General features: G+C 61.9%; 2 protein-coding genes and 1 non-coding gene across 9 annotated transcripts in view; all 3 read left to right on the top strand.

Annotated features, from left to right (window-relative positions):
• Positions 1 to 7559, top strand: part of PHACTR4 (phosphatase and actin regulator 4) — a 41551-nt gene extending 33992 nt beyond the window's left edge. For 5 of the 7 annotated variants that reach the window (XM_064172870.1, XM_064172871.1, XM_064172874.1 and 2 more), the window contains 7 exons: positions 716 to 771; positions 1745 to 1806; positions 2394 to 2531; positions 3322 to 3398; positions 5829 to 5913; positions 6293 to 6331; positions 6896 to 7559. In XM_064172870.1, coding sequence (XP_064028940.1) covers positions 716 to 771; positions 1745 to 1806; positions 2394 to 2531; positions 3322 to 3398; positions 5829 to 5913; positions 6293 to 6298 — 424 coding nt within the window. In that variant the 3' untranslated portion in view covers positions 6299 to 6331; positions 6896 to 7559. Of the gene's footprint in view, positions 1 to 715; positions 772 to 1744; positions 1807 to 2393; positions 2532 to 3321; positions 3399 to 3936; positions 5522 to 5828; positions 5914 to 6292; positions 6332 to 6895 lie in introns of all 7 variants that reach the window. The other 2 variants (XR_010308703.1, XM_064172873.1) reach the window with 2 other exon arrangements.
• Positions 5963 to 6167, top strand: LOC135191014 (small nucleolar RNA SNORA73 family). The gene has a single exon (XR_010308705.1). It is a non-coding gene; the product is annotated as a small nucleolar RNA SNORA73 family (small nucleolar RNA).
• Positions 7560 to 8384: 825 nt separating the features above from the next.
• Positions 8385 to 14414, top strand: RCC1 (regulator of chromosome condensation 1). Its single transcript, XM_064172877.1, has 10 exons — positions 8385 to 8466; positions 8975 to 9050; positions 9167 to 9354; positions 9795 to 9974; positions 10053 to 10149; positions 10956 to 11078; positions 11234 to 11389; positions 11718 to 11837; positions 12187 to 12339; positions 13381 to 14414. The coding sequence occupies exons 1-10, from the start codon at positions 8392 to 8394 to the stop codon at positions 13554 to 13556; spliced, it is 1344 nt and encodes a 447-aa protein (XP_064028947.1). The 5' UTR covers positions 8385 to 8391; the 3' UTR covers positions 13557 to 14414.
• The last annotated feature ends 311 nt before the right edge of the window (positions 14415 to 14725 follow it).

Below are 14725 nucleotides of genomic sequence, written 5' to 3'. Positions count from 1 at the left end.
GGGCTGCAGCAGGGGAGGAGGCTGCAGGGAGCAGTGGGGGCTGCAGCAGGGGAGGAGGCTGCAGGGAGCGGTGGGGGCTGCAGGGGGTTGGGGGCTGAGCCTCCCAGCACAGCCTGGGGCAAAGTTGTTGCTGTGCTGGATCTGGGGCCAGGTTTGGGCTCCTCACTGCAGGGCTGGAGCAGAGCCAGAGGAGGGCAAGGCAGGTGGGGAAGGGTCTGGAGAGCAGGGCTGGGGAGGAGCAGCTGAGGGAGCTGGAGATGCTGAGGCTGGAGGAGACTGTGTGAGGCCTCACTGCTCCCTGCAGCTCCCAAGGAGGAGGCTGCAGACAGGTTGGGCTCTGCTGCCCAGCCCCAGGTGGCAGGACAAGAGGAAAGGCCCTGGAGCTGTGCTGGGAAGGGCCAGGTTGCATAGGAAGAATTTCCTAGTGGCCCAGTGGAGGTGTCCCTGCCCAGGCAGGGGCTCAGGGCCAGATGGTCTTTAAGGTCCCTTCCAACCCAGACCATTCCATGCCTGGGCTGATGCAGGCTCACTGCTCCAGGCCCCCTGAGAGGCCACAACACTTCAGCCAGCCACGGAGAGCTGCTGGGGCAGAGGCGAGGGCAGGAGAAGGCCGCAGGGAGCCCCAGGAGGGTGTGCAGGAGGCTCTGCAGCGAGCTGGAGCCAGCAGTGCTGCCGCAGGCAGCCCTCAGCTGACAGCTTTGTCACTTGTGTGCAGGAGGCTGAGCCAGAGGCCCACAGCCGAGGAGCTGGAGCAGAGGAACATCCTGCAGCGTGAGTGGGGCTGCCCTGGGGGGCTGGGACAGGGAGTCTGCCTTCAGAGTCTCGGCCTAGGGTCGCCTGGAGGCTGCTGCAGGACTGCCTGGGTTGTGTGGTACTGCTGCAGAGCTTCTCCTAGCACTAACCACCAGAAATGGGCTGTGGGGCCCAAGTTCCTCAGGAGGCAGCAATGTGCCCTGGTGGTCAAGAAGGCCAATGCTGAGGAGCATGGCCAGCAGGGCAACTCTGCTCTGCCTGGCGAGGCCACAGCTGCAGTGCTAGGTCCAGTTCTGTTAACCTGAGCGGCAGCAGAAACTTCTTTGGTGTGAGGGTGCAGAGCCCTGGAGCAGGCTGCCCACAGAGGTTGTGGAGTCTCCTCTGGAGAGTTTTCCAACCCCTCCTGGCCACAGTGCCCCTGGGCAAGCTGCTGTGGGTGCCCTGCTGAAGCAGGGGAGTTGGGCTGGGTGGGTTCCAGAGGCCCCTTCCCTCCCCTCCTTGCTGGGCTCTGTTACACAGCAGGAGCCTGCAGAGGTGATTTCGCTTGGGCTGCACTTTGTGCTGCAGAGGTGCAGCAGTGTCCTGCAGGCTCCAGCAGCAGCCGCTGGTGCTCAGGCGCAGAGCAGGAAGTTTCCATGTCAGGAATTGATTCCTCTGTGCTGCCGCAGGCTCCGAGCAGCCGCAGGCGGCCTCGGGGCTGCAGGGTGCAGAGCAGCAGTGGTCACTGAGCCTCGGCTGTGGCTCTACCACAGCCCCGGCAAGGAGGGCGTTGGGAGGGACCTCTGGGATCATCCAGATCGACCTACCCTGCCCAGGGCTGGAGGGATCAGTCCCTGTGCTGAGGCCACCTTGTCCCTGTGGGGCTGCTGGGTCAGAGAGTTCATCCCTGGGAGAGACAGGCGGGGACTGAGTCCCTCACTGTCAGCAGATCCCTGCCCTCACTGGCAGCGGATCCCTGCCCTCACAGCAGATCTCTGCTCTCCCCTTGCAGCCAAGAACGAGGCTCTGCGGCAGGCGGAGAAGAGGGAGATCAAGCGCAGGCTGACCAGAAAGGTACCGTGAGGCCTCTGCTGGCAGTGCCATCTGGCAGAGCTAGGGGTGGTTCTTGTGTAAGTGTTGCCAGTGCCCTCTGCCTGTGGTGCCTGTGGAACATGGGCTGTCACCAGGGGGGAGCCCTTGGCACCACAGCCACACTTGTCAGTGACAGATCAGAGCTGGTGGCAAGGTGGGTGAGGACCCTCTGTGGCCCTTGGCACTGGAGAGGTTTGCTGGAGCTGGCCAGCCTGGTGCAGTGAGGACCTTGGAGGCCACAGCTTCTGCATCAAGCTGCCCAGAGCGCAGTCCTGAGCTGTCAGCCAGATGGAGAGGCTGAGCAGAGCAGCAGCTGCTCTACGCCATGGGTGTGCAGTGTGAGAATGACACTTAGGAGTGTCACTTGGGGCTCCCCTGTGTAGTGGCTGTTCCCAGACCCCTCGGTGCCTGCCTTGGCCGTGTGGCTTGCCAGGGTCACCCTGCCAAGAGGCTTCCTCTGCCCTTTCGGGCTGCCAGCAGCACCTGGCAGCGTCTGTGGCACAGGGAGCTGGGCTCAGCTCTGCCGGGGACTCGGCCCACAGTGACCTTGCCGTGCCCCTGCCACGCAGCTGAGCCAGCGGCCGACGGTGGCGGAGCTGCAGGCGCGGAAGATCCTGCGGTTCAACGAGTACGTGGAGGTGACGGACGCGCAGGACTACGACCGCCGCGCCGACAAGCCCTGGACCAAGCTGACGCCAGCCGACAAGGTGACCGACGCTGGGCAAGGGGCAGCAGCTGGCCTGGGCTGCCCTGTGCCAGCAGGCCCGAGCCCCTCCTGCTCCTTTGTGGCCACCCTTCGCCCACCTGCGCTGTACCCAGCCCCTGCCCGGTCTGTGAGTGCATGGAAGGACAGAACGCGTTGGGTGGGAAGGGACCTTGAAGAGTTCCAACCCCTGCCAGCCCAGCCCATGCTTCATCCAACCTGGCCCTGAGCGCTGCCAGGCTTGGAACCTCCACAGCTTCTCTGGGCAGCCTGTCCCAGTGCCTCATCACCCTCTTGGGAAGGAATTTCAGTCCAGCTTCTCCCAGTTTGAAGCCAGCAGCCCCTGTCCTGTCACTCCCCTCCAAATCCTGAGAGTCTGCTCTGAGGTCTCCCTGGAGCCTTCTCCGTGCAGAAGTGTCTGATTTGGGCACAGCTCAGTGACAGCAGAGTGTGGGAGGTGCAGGGCCCTCTGCCTGTGGGCTGGGGCAGGCCTGGGCAAGGAGCTTGCCCTGCATCCATCTGTGCTGCCTTCCCTGGCACCTGAGGGGACATCAGCCCTTGGGGTGGGGAAGGTGGTGCAGAGGAAGCTTAGCCTGGTGTGAATGGGCTGCAGAAGCTGAGGTGGCTGTTGGCATCTGAGCAGCAGAGCTGGGAGCCCTGCATACCAAGGGCATCCCAAAGCACCGATGCGTGGTGCAGGATGAGCCTTGAGTAGGCGCTGGAGGCCTGAGCTGTCCTGGGATGGTGGAAGCCTGTGTGCCTTAGAAATGAGGCAGATCTGCCCCTCTTTGCAGGCTGCCATCCGGAAGGAGCTGAATGAGTTCAAGAGCTGTGAAATGGAAGTGCATGAGGACAGCAAACAGTTCACCAGGTGAGCCTGAGCCTCCTTGGCAGAGCCCTGCTGAGGGGGGGCCTTGCAGCCTTGGTGGCCTCCTGTCCATGCCTGTGCCAGGGGAACAGCAGCCGTGGGGTGAACTGGAGCCTTGGTCTTGGAAACTCAGCATGACCAGGGTCTGCTTTGGGACCAAGGTCTGCTTTGGGTGTATCTGAACCCACTGCGACCTCGCAGCTGAAGTGATGTGTATGGGACTGCAGACAAGGTGCCAAGCTCCTAGGTAATTAGCTCAGATGTTAATTATCTGTGACGTGGATCATGGCCCAGGTGATGGTTTCCCCCCAGCAGCTGCTCTGCCTGGCTGAGCGCTTCTCAGAGTCGTTTAGCTTGGCAGAGGCCTTGCAGAGCAGAAGAGCTTTTGGAGGCAGAGGTGAAGCCGTTTGATGTTAGCAGCCCTATTGGGGGCTGAGAGTTAGACCTCATTTTACCTTTGTTTTCTGCCAGCTCCAGTGTCTTGGTAACCACTGATCCCAAGCTCTAAGGCTGGCACTTCGATTTTTCCCTTGGCTTTTAGGTACCATCGACCATAATGAGACTTGAGGGGAGTGGAGGTTCTCTGCGTCCCTCTTACTTGCAATGCAGCGCAGCTGAGCCCTCTGCTCTTCCAAGATTTGCCTTCAGAACACATCCAGAAAAGGGCTTTTGGCCAGGGAAGGGCAATCCTGTCTGAATGTAGCATCTCACTGGAACAAACACTTCTCGAGTGCCACCAGGCCGGGCCTGGCCATGCCTGGCACAGCTCCGCTCCGCACCCTGCCAGGAGCCCCTGTGGAAGAGCACAGCCTGGGCCTCTCTCAGCACCCAGCACAGCTCCCAGCTGTACCAACTCCTTCCCTTCCTCCTCAAAGGGAGGGGGGCTCAGGAGCGAAGCAAAAGGCAGCTCTAGCGCAGGGAAGCTGAGGACTGCGGAGTGGCTGTGCTGGGAAGCAGCCTGCACTCAGCGGCAGAGCCTGGCAGCCCCCAGCCTGGCCCTCAGAGCTGCCTGGGCTTTGCTCGTGTCCCTGTCGTGCCCTCCGTGCCCTGCATCACTACTGACCACTGCTCTGTTGTCCTGGAAGGGAACTGTACAGAAGCAAACAAATGCTGCATCCTTTTGTGAAACACAGCCCAGGGCACAGCTGAACTGTGCAGAGCATTCCCTGGCCCCTGGCTCTGAGGTGACAGCCCCGGGGGCACTGCGGGTGGAAGAGCACAGCCAGGAGCAGTGCCTGCTGCCTGCCAACAGCCTTCTGGCTGGGGAAGCCCTCGGGAGTGAACTTTCTCCTGTGGCTTCCTCTCAGATGTTTTTTACTTCCCCACATCAGTGTCAGCCTTGCCTCTGCTCGTTTTTATAGCTAACCCTACTGGAAACTTGACGATTTCACTGTGTGGGTGGCAGGGAGGGAAGATGAGGTTTGAAAAGTGACCTTAAAAAGATGCTCTTCGAGCCTGCTCCCATCTTGGTTCTTCCTAAGGGTGGGAGGTTCAGAAAACGCCTCTGGCCATGGCCACTCGCACCACGCACGAACTCCAGCCCCCGTGTGAGATGCCACTGAGCGTGAAGCGGAATAAGGGCGGAGAGGAGGATTTGCCTTCTTCCCAAACCTGCCTCCGTGGCTCTGCCGCCGGGCGCCTAGCCCTGTGCCAAGGCCGAGGTCCAGCGCCCCGGGCTGCCCTCTGCCTCAGGCGGCACGGGGCAGGGAGCCTGCCCTCTCGGCGTCCCTTGTACAGCGCCCCTGTAGACTGGATGATTGCATTGTATAGCAGCCTCCTCAGCAGCAGGTTTTAATTATTGAATAAAAGTATTTTAGGGGTTTTGTAAGCGTGGTCCCGGGGCTGCTTCCTCCGCCGGGAGCGGGCACCAGCGGCGGCCTGGCGCAGAGCGGCGCAAGATGGCGCCGGGGAGCGACCTTCCCGCCCTGCTCCCGCGCCGGCGCCAACGGCCGCGGCCGGCCGGAAGCGCCGCGCGGCTCACCCCCTGCGCAGTGCGCATGCGCCTTTAGTCCCGCCCAGTGCCTGCCGCGCGGTGCGCACGCGCCCCTAGCCCCGCCCACCATCCCTCTATAAATACTGGCGCGCGGCAGGTCTGGGCCTCTCTCTCCGCGGCGGCTGCGGCGCAGGTAGGTGCAGCTCCTTCCTCTTCCCCGTCCTTTCCCTCGCTGTTCTCTGTAGAGATCCTTTTTGCTTTCTCTTTGCCTTTATGTTCTGCAGGCTTTGCTTTGTTTTCTTCTGTCCGCCTTTTCTTTCCTTTTTAGGCTTTTTTCCTCTTCTTTTCTCTCTTTCCCCCCTTTCTTCTGCGGCTGTCGGGAGCCGCCCGTGGGCTGTCGCGTCCTTGTTCCCGTGCTCATAAGGGGCTGTACGAGCCGTTGGCTGGGCGCTGAGGGGAGCGCAATCGCCCTTCACCCTCTTCTCTTTCCTCTCATTCAGACGCTGTCGCCTGCCCCAGCTGGTCCACTCCAGCTCGCTCCCAGCCCGCTGCAGACTCTCGGCTGCCAGCCGCTGGGACAGCAGGGTAGGGCGGATGGGTTTGCGGGAAGGTGCTGCGGGGCCTTCGGGCCCACCCAACGTGGACATCCGGAGAAGTTGCTCTCTCTCGGCTCTGTCCGTGTGGCGCAGGGGAGCGTAGGCCTGCGGGCCTGTGACGTACAGTCCCGTTCCACGACGTTGGAGATCAAGCCGGGCCTCGAGTCTGCAGCCTGCATATTCCTACTGCTTCTCTGAGCCTCCGGGCGCTTACAGGGGAGATAAACCATGCAGGAAACAGCTCTGCCGCCGGCACGGCGCAGGGAGCGTGGGGGACACGTGGAGGGGGAAGGGTGGGAGAACGGGAGAGGCTCCTGAGCCGTCCCCTGGAGCGCACCTCCTTAAACTAAGCCTCTCTTTGTTTGCAGGTCTAAGCATGCGGACGTTGGCGTGCAACGAGTGTGAAGGTAATGATCTAGCGATGGTGTCTGAACAGCTCAGCGTTTAGAGTTTCTGCTTTCTAAGCTTCATCTCTTTCTAAACGCCTTATGGGAATAATTGGATCGGCTTAAAGTGCTGCAGTCCCAACTCGGGGTTTGCGGGCAGTTCTGAACAGTGAAAGCTTTGCTGGTTTGAGATGCAGGGTTTGGGGCAGACAGGGGAAAGGGACCGATTCCTGAATCTAGGGAGGGAAAAAAGGAAAGCTTGTTAGATGAACGATAATTTGCTTAGCCTGAGCCCTCCTTTGTGAGAATCGAGGAAAGAGAAGCAGTGGGAAGATACCGAGGAATGTGGGTGATTGTAGGGCTTCTTTGTAATCGCTCCCAGATTTTCTTGTCTCTTGAAGGAAGCTTAAAGTGGGTAGTGGAGCACTGCGGGGGGAGCACATGGTGAGCACAGGTTAGGCTTGCACAGGACTGGGAACTCGTGGCTGGAATTGTCCTGATCTTTCTGCAGCTCAAGATTTTTGTGCTTCTTGCCAAGAGGAACGATGTAAGGACTTATTTATTGTGCTTTTATTGTGTTGGCAGGTGGTGACTAATGAGATGCTAACAGAGTGATCCTATCTAGCAGGGTGAGTATGAAGTGCAGCAGACCCAGCAGCAGAGGGGATAGCTGAAGTTTGGTGCATGCAGTCAAAATTGTATTCAGGGATCAGAAGGGGCTGGAAGCAGGGAAGGATTCCAGCGTTTGCGGCCTGGTGGCACTAGCTTAAATGCTGGGGATTGCCTGTTCAATGGCCTTCAGGCAACGACCAGGAGTGGTGGCTTGGTGCAGCTGCTGAAGGCTGTGCGCTGGAGGAGGGCCTGGGGCTGAGGCTGTGGGCAAGCTACACCCCAGAGGAGCACATGAAGCCACAGGGCTGTGGTGAAATTGGGACCCAGGCCCCTAGAAGGCACCACAGTGCCTGGTGGTGCTCTGCCCTGGCCCACTGGAAGGAGCCACTTAGGACATGCTGCTAACGAGTGGTGCCAGAAGATGAGAGGCCACATGTTGTCAGCTGGCCTCTTGACCGACGGCGGTGGAGCCACCCTTGATGCCAGCTGCTGAAGAAGGTGTGGCCCTGTGCGTGGGGTGCCTTGGGGAGCTGATCCTGGAGGGGTGGCTCGAGGCATGGAGGCAAGCAGCAATTGCTGTGTTACTGGAATAAAGGCCTTAGTGTGGAGCTGAATAAACTGCTCTGGTGTTCATGTCCTTGCTGTGTTCGAGTGGTTGCTCATCCTGCAGCATGCGGGACATCTGGTGTCAGAAGTGGGATGGATGGATGCTGGGTGGGAGCTGGGCTGGGATCATCCCCAGCCTTGTGGCAGGCTAAACCAGGAGGGATTCCAGCCTGTCTTGGGAGTCTGCTGCGTGGGGCTTAAGGCTACTCTTGAGGCCTTGTGTAGAGGGTTGGGCTTAAAGGATTAAGGAGCAAAGCAGTTGCTGGGCTGCATCCTGCCATAGCCCAGCAGCTGGCTGGGTGTCCTGCCCCTCTGCCAGTGCCTGGGCAGAGAGCTCAGACAAGACTTCCAGTGTGGACCTGGATTTGGCATCTTCCCAGTACAGGAAAGGGTCTGGTTACTGCCTTCAGGGCACCACGAACCAAGGGCCCTCAGCACTACATCTCCATGGCTTTGAAACCCTGCCAAGATGGGGACTCTACTGCGTTCCTGTGCACTCTGGGCAGAGCTTGACGACCTTTTGGGCGAAGAAATCGTTACTCATGTCCTAGGAGTTAAAAAAGTTCACCTTTTCCATCAAGCAGCTCCCGAACAGCCTCTTGTCAGTAAGCATCTGGCTGTGGTCCGGGCTGTTAGGCCTGGGGGCACGGACCTGGGTGGTGGTAACGCTGCTTCGTCAGCGTCATTCAATCAGCCCCTCTGCGCTGAACAGCGCAGTGCTGAGCCGTGCCTGACCTGTGCCCTGCCCTCCGCCGCCCTCCGCGCTGCCCCGCCCGCATTGCAGGGCCTCCTCCGCCTGCCCTGCAGTGCCAGGCCGCCGACAGCAGGGGGCGCCGTGACCCCCGCGGGGCTCTGCCCTGCGCATGCGCGCTGAGCTGCGGGGGCAGCGGCCGGCGGCGGAGCAGCGGTGGGAGTGTGGCGGGGCCCGAGGTCGGCGGGTAAGGAGGGAACCGGGGTGCGGGCCGGGGAGAGGACGGGCACCGCCGAGTGCTGACTTGACTTCGGAGTGTCCGGCACAGCCCGGCGCGGCGAGCGGCAGGCTGCCGGGGGAGAGGCCTAGTCGGGCCGCAGGCCTGCGCGGCTCCACGTGGGGCGGCGCGGGGGATTCAAACGGCGGGAAGGGGCCGGGGGCGCCGCCGGGGCGGTGAGATCGGGCACGGGGGTCCTGGCGCCGGGACATGGGACAGCTCGGGCCGGGGCAGTGAGCCTGGCACACGGGAGGCCTGCGGCCGGGACACGAAGCAGCTCGGATCGGGGCCGTGAGACCGGCACAGGAGCGTTCTGGGGCCGGGATGCGGCTGGCTCCGAGGGTCCCAGCGGGGGCGCTTGGCCCGAGGCGTGGGGATCCTGGGGCTGGGACACGGCTCGGCTCGGTCCGGGGATCGGCAGGGTGCACCCCGTGAGAACGGGGCCGCCTGACGAGATGTGTTTGTTGTTTGCACCCAGGGCACCATGCCGAGGAAGCGAGCGGCGAAGAGCACCGAGCCCGAGGAAGATTCTCTGGGGAGCAAGAAGGTTAAAGGTGAGCGCCCCGGGGAGCAGCTCTGCGGCAGGGGCATCCCCAGCGTGGCACGGAGCAGCTCTGCGGCAGGGGTGTCCCCAGCGTGGCGCAGACGTTCCTCTCCTTTCTGCCCCCAGTTTGCCACCCCTCCCACCGCACGCAGCCCGGGCTGGTGCTGACGCTGGGGCAGGGCGATGTTGGCCAGCTGGGCCTGGGCGAGGACGTGATGGAGAGGAAGAAGCCAGCCCTGGTGCCGCTGCCGGAGCTGACGGTGCAGGCGGAGGCCGGGGGCATGCACACTGTGTGCCTCAGCCAGAGTGGCAAGGTGAGGGCAGCACGCGGGGGTTGAGCCACGCTGCCCTGCGGGCTCCGGACTGTGAGCCGCAGCAGGGGCTTGAGTCAGGATCCTGCTCTGCCCACACGTGTGGCTCACTCCAGCTCCAGGCTCTCCATGCCGTGGGCCACAGAATTTTAGGGGGTCAAAGGGATAGCTCAGCCTGGTTGGTCTCTGTCCCCTGGCTCCATACTTGATACGGTGGCTCCCTGGGTCCCACCCTGGGACTTCTCCTGCACTGTTGGGTCCAGCTTTCGAGTCCTCAGTGCAGGAGAGACATGCACCTGTTGGAGTGAGGCCAGAGAAGGCCACAGCCGTGAAGGGAGGCTAGAAGCCCTCTTCATCCTCCACCTTGGGTCGCAGTGGGGCTGCAGGGGTGGCTTGCTGTCGGCAGCCCTTCGCAGACAGCTCCTCAGGGTTGCTCTTCGCAGATCTACACTTTTGGCTGCAATGACGAAGGTGCCCTGGGGCGCGACACCTCCGCAGAGGGCTCGGAGATGACGCCAGGGCTGGTGGAGCTGCAGGAGAAGGTGGTGCAGGTGTCGGCGGGGGACAGCCACACGGCTGCGCTGACTGAGGACGGCAGAGTCTTTGTCTGGGGTTCCTTCAGGGTATGGTGGCTTCTGGGGCGCTGGGAGCTCTGCTGCTGGTAGCTGCTGCTGCCAACCAGTGCCTGTCTCTTGACGCAGGACAACAATGGGGTGATCGGGCTGCTGGAGCCCATGCAGACCAGCGCCGTGCCTGTGCCGCTGCAGCTCCCTGCGCCCGTGCTTAAGATCGCCTCAGGTGAGCCAGGTCCCAGGGCCCTGCTGGCACAGCTCAGGGCGGGTGCAGGTCCAGAAGGTCCAGGTCCTTTTGCTCTTGGCTGCTCTTCACCAAGCCCAAGAGTGTGCTTGCTCCGAACAAGCCTGGCATCTGCCCTGGCCCCGGCTCTGCTGTTAATGTTTCACCAGTCCTGTCCAGTGGCTCGCAAGGGTGCCCTGTGTGTGACCACGGACTCAGGGCATTCACCCTCTCCTGGGCTTGGGGAAGCTGAGAAGAGCAGCCAGGGAAATGTGTCTGGGGAGGTTGTCCCAAAACCTTCCCAGAGAAACTGCTTTGGAGTTTTGGGAAACCGGGATCAGGAAGAAGGAAATGCTGGGGCATGAAAGAGGGAGATGCTGGGGCAGGAGCAGCTCTGCTTTGGGGACAGGCTGAGGCAGTTGTGGTTGTTCAGCCTGGAGAAGGCTCCAGGGAGAACTTAGAGCAGCTTCTGTTGTGTGAAGGGACTGCAGGAGAGCTGGGGAGGGACTCTGGAGAGGCACTGGGGGTGATAGGACAAGGAGCAATGAATTGAAACTGGAGCAGGGGAGATTTAGACTGGAGATTGGGAAGAAATTCTAAACTATGAGAGTGTGAGAGGCTGGAACTGGTTGTCCAGGGAGGTTCTGGACCCCTCATCCCTGGAATTGTTCAAGATGAGCATCCTGGTCGAGTGGAAGGGCAGGGGATTGGATCTGGATGATCTCGAAGGTCCCTTCCGACCCGGGCCCTTCTCTGATCTCAACTTCTGTTTGTTCTGGGTTCCTGCTTCACTCCTCTCCTCCTCCCAGGGAACGACCACTTGGTGATGCTGACGGTGGACGGAGACCTCTTCACGTGCGGCTGCGGCGAGCAGGGCCAGCTGGGCAGGGTGCCAGAGGTGTTTGCCAACCGCGGAGGAAGGAAAGGGCTGCGTGAGTGTTGCGGTGCTCGGGGCTCAGCCCTCAGCCCCAGCTCTGCTCTGCCGCGCAGGGGGCAGCGGTGAGCTGGCTGCTGGGCCGGGCGGCGGTGGGAAGAAGGTGGCCTCGCGGGCGCTGGCCTGACGCCCTGCCCCTGTGCCCTGCCGCAGAGCGCCTGCTGCAGCCGCAGCGCGTCCCGGTGCGGGGCAGGGCCGGCCGGGGCCGGACGCGCTTCCAGGACGCCTTCTGCGGCGCCTACTTCACCTTCGCCCTCTCGCGCCAGGGGCAGGTCTACGGCTTCGGCCTCTCCAACTACCACCAGCTGGGTGAGTCCTGCAGCCCTGCCCTGCTCTGCCCTGCCCAGGGCTCCTCCCGGCCTCGGGGGAATGCTGCTGGGCACCGCTCACCCTGAACAGCGCCCACCAGATGCCCACCAGAGCTGGAGGGTGGGGTGTGGGTCACCCTGCGTGGCTCTGGGCTTAGGTCCCAGCTCCTGCAGCTGCTGAGCAGATGTTTGCTCTGGGGATGTGGGGGGAGCTGGGTTAGTCTGATGGGGTGGGGTGCGCCCCGGGGCAGATGGCTCAGTGCCAGTGCCTGGCATGGGCTGTCTGTGCCTACAGACCTGATCTGCCTGGCTTGTGCCCCACCCTGCAGGCACCCAGGGCACCGAGCCCTGCTTCTCCCCGCAGAACCTGACGTGCTTCAAGAACTCCACCAAGTCCTGGGTGGGCTTCTCTGGTGGGCAGCACCACACAGTCTGCGTTGACTCCGAGGGTGAGCACAGGTGGGGTGGGGGGAGGGCTCCCACAGCCCCTGTCCAGCTGGGGAGGTGTTGGGGGGGGTGATGTGCTGGAGCTCACCAAGTGCTGCCTGTTCAAGGCACCCAGGGCAGTGTTAATCTGTAGCAAAGGGCAGAGAAGGTGGCAGGGGCTTGGGGGCACAGGGGCCTGGTGCCCTCTGCCCTGTGCAGGCATCCAGCCCTTCCAGGGTCCCTATCCTACCGTCCACCTCCTGGCTGGGCTCTGGAGCATGGCAGGGGTGAAGCTGAGGCTGGGGCGCGAGGGTCTGGTGTTGCCCCACCTTGGGCTTCCCCCAGCCTGGGCTCAACTGTGTCGTGCTGCAGGCAGGGCCTACAGCCTGGGCAGGGCAGAGTATGGGCGGCTGGGGCTGGGCACCGGGGCACAGGAGCGCAGCAGCCCCACGGCCATCGCAGAGCTGCCCAGCATCGCCTCCGTGGCCTGCGGCGCGTCGGTCGGCTATGCCGTCAGCACTGATGGTGAGTGCTGGGGACCACTCTGTCCACCTGCCCACCCCTCATCCCTGCACCCTGACCCCATGCAGCCAGCCACCTGGGTCAGGATGGAGCTAGGTCCTGGCACTGGTTCCCAGGGGCATCTGGGCAGCAGCTGCTCAAATATTTTTGTGGGCCCTTGGCAGCAAGGTTGGTGCTGAGTAGGAGAGAGGTCACTGCCCTGTTGCTCCCTTCTCCACTCTCTTCACTCTGCAGCAGCAGAACCTCTGAGCTCTGGGGCTCCACATGCTTACATGGGCATGGGCAGCCCAGGGCTGCAGAAGGAGAGGCTGTGGTGGGCTGGAGGATTTGGTTTGCTCCCCGAGAGCAAAGTGTGAACAGGGCCAGGGCAGTGATTGTCCTCCTGTACTGGACACTGGTCAAGCCCTGGGGTCATCTGTGGGCCACTCATTCCAAAAAGATACAGGAGTTGGAGCAGGGCCAGAGAAGGACAACAGAGATGGAGAAGGGGCTGGAGAGCAGGGCTGGGGAGGAGCAGCTGAGGGAGCTGGGGGGGTTCAGCCTGGGGAAGAGGAGGCTGAGGCAGACCTCATTGCTCTCTGCAGCTCCCTGAGAGGAGGCTGCAGCCAAGTGAGGTTGGACTCTGCTCCGCTCCCAAGAAACAAGGGACAGGACAAGAGGGTATGTCCTCAGGCTGCCCCAGGAGAGGTTTAGGTTGGCCACCAGGAGCAATTTCTGCCCCTTTGAGGGCTGTCCAGGCCTGGCCCAGGCTGCCCAGGGCAGTGGTGCAGTCCCCATCCCTGGAAGGTTGGTGGTGCCCTGGCACTGCTGGGGTGAGGGTTGGACTGGATGACCTTAGAGGTCTCTTCCAGCCTACAGGACTCTGATTCCATGACCTGGCTCTTTGAGTTGCCCAGCATTGCTCCTGTCCCCTGGCAGCGTCTCCAGCACCCATCTCACCCCCCTGCCTAGGTGTGGCATCCCCTCGGGTTTGGCTCTTGGGTCCCTTTCCCAGCCCATTGCTTAGACAGTTTGAAATCACAATTTGAATCGCCTCTGCTGCAGGACGAGCCTTTGCCTGGGGCATGGGCACCAACTACCAGCTGGGCACAGGGGAGGAGGAGGACATCTGGAGCCCGGTGGAGATGACAGGGAAGCAGCTGGAGAACCGCGTGGTGATGGCGGTGTCGAGCGGGGGGCAGCACACGGTGCTGCTAGTCAGGGACAAGCAGCAGAGCTGATGGAGGGTGGCAGGACCTGTGCATGCCCCCAGCCTCCACCTGTGCCAGGGCACCGCTGCCCAGCTCTGCTCTCCCACCAGCGCTGGCAGGGTGGACAGGAGGATCCTGGAGCTGAGCCTGGCAGTGTCTGCGGCTGGAGCAGGGCTGCTCAGGGGTCTGCTTCCCGTGGTGCTCTGACCCAGGTTGGCTCGACCCTAAACTGTCTCCAGGCTGGAGCTGGAAGGGTTTCCCTCCTCTTCTTGGCTGGTTTTAGTGTTCCATGGCTGGGCAAAGCTGGGGGCAAAGCTTGGGCCTTTGTTCTTTGCTATGCAAAAGGATTTGGGCCAAGAGCTTTCTGATGTCCCCACAGTCCCCATCTCTGGGTGCTCCTCCTTCCCCCTGACCCCTTCCAGTGCTGCACTTTGCAGTCCCAGCCACTGCCTCTCTTTCCCATCAGCTTTAGATCCCCAACAAAAGCCACTCTGGGGCTGGGGGAGGACTTGGCTGGTTTCATTGTTTTGTCTTTGGAAGGAGCTTCAGGTGCTGGTGGGGCCTTGCTGAGAGAACCAGCACCTAGCTCTGCATCCAACCACTCTCAGCAGCAGGGCTCCCTCCCTGGCACCTCCAGGCTTGGTCCAGCTGCTCTCGTTCACTGCTCCCAGCCTGCCCCATCTTTCTAGGTGCCTGGGCTGAGCAGGGGGGGCTGTGAAGGTTGACTTTGGTGTTAAGTTATAGCAATAGTGGGGGGGAGGGGTTGGGACTTGGCCAATGGCACAGGACAGGTGGAATTTTATTAAAAAAATGTATTTTGCTGGAATGAAGGCTGAGGAAGAGAACCTGTAAGCTTTTAACCTTTGGAATAAATCGAGTTTTGATAAAGCTGGGGGGGTCCCCTGGTTTGGAGGGGTGGGCAGCTCCTTCCTCCCTGCTCTGGGATCGCCTTGAGGATGGTAGGACCAGGGAGGGCTGTTCATGTCCCCTCGTGCCACCTCTCTCCATCAGCTCTGTCCCCAAGCTGACAGCAAAGTGTCTGCAACGAGGTGGCCCTGGGGAGGGGAGCCCAGGTCTGAGCAGCTCAGCATCCTCCAGTCCTTGCTCAGCAGGAGATTGGGGTGGACTTGAGGACCCTCCTGTCACCCGTGGCCAGGGGACTGCTGTGGTCGCCACAGCCCGAGGCCTGTCCTCTGCGG

Source organism: Pogoniulus pusillus, chromosome 37 (assembly GCF_015220805.1).
Source record: "Pogoniulus pusillus isolate bPogPus1 chromosome 37, bPogPus1.pri, whole genome shotgun sequence".
Classification (NCBI taxonomy): domain Eukaryota; kingdom Metazoa; phylum Chordata; class Aves; order Piciformes; family Lybiidae; genus Pogoniulus; species Pogoniulus pusillus.
The sequence above is the reverse complement of the archived record's forward strand: the minus strand, read 5'-3'. Positions and strand labels throughout refer to the sequence as shown.

Coding starts and splice junctions, on each gene's coding strand:
- RCC1 (XM_064172877.1), top strand. CDS start 8,392: ATGCGCGCTGAGCTGCGGGGGCAGCGGCCGGCGGCGGAGCAGCGGTGG. Junction 9,051..9,166: donor GGGGAGCAAGAAGGTTAAAG/GTGAGCGCCCCG, acceptor TTCTGCCCCCAG/TTTGCCACCCCTCCCACCGC. Junction 11,390..11,717: donor CTCCAACTACCACCAGCTGG/GTGAGTCCTGCA, acceptor CCCACCCTGCAG/GCACCCAGGGCACCGAGCCC.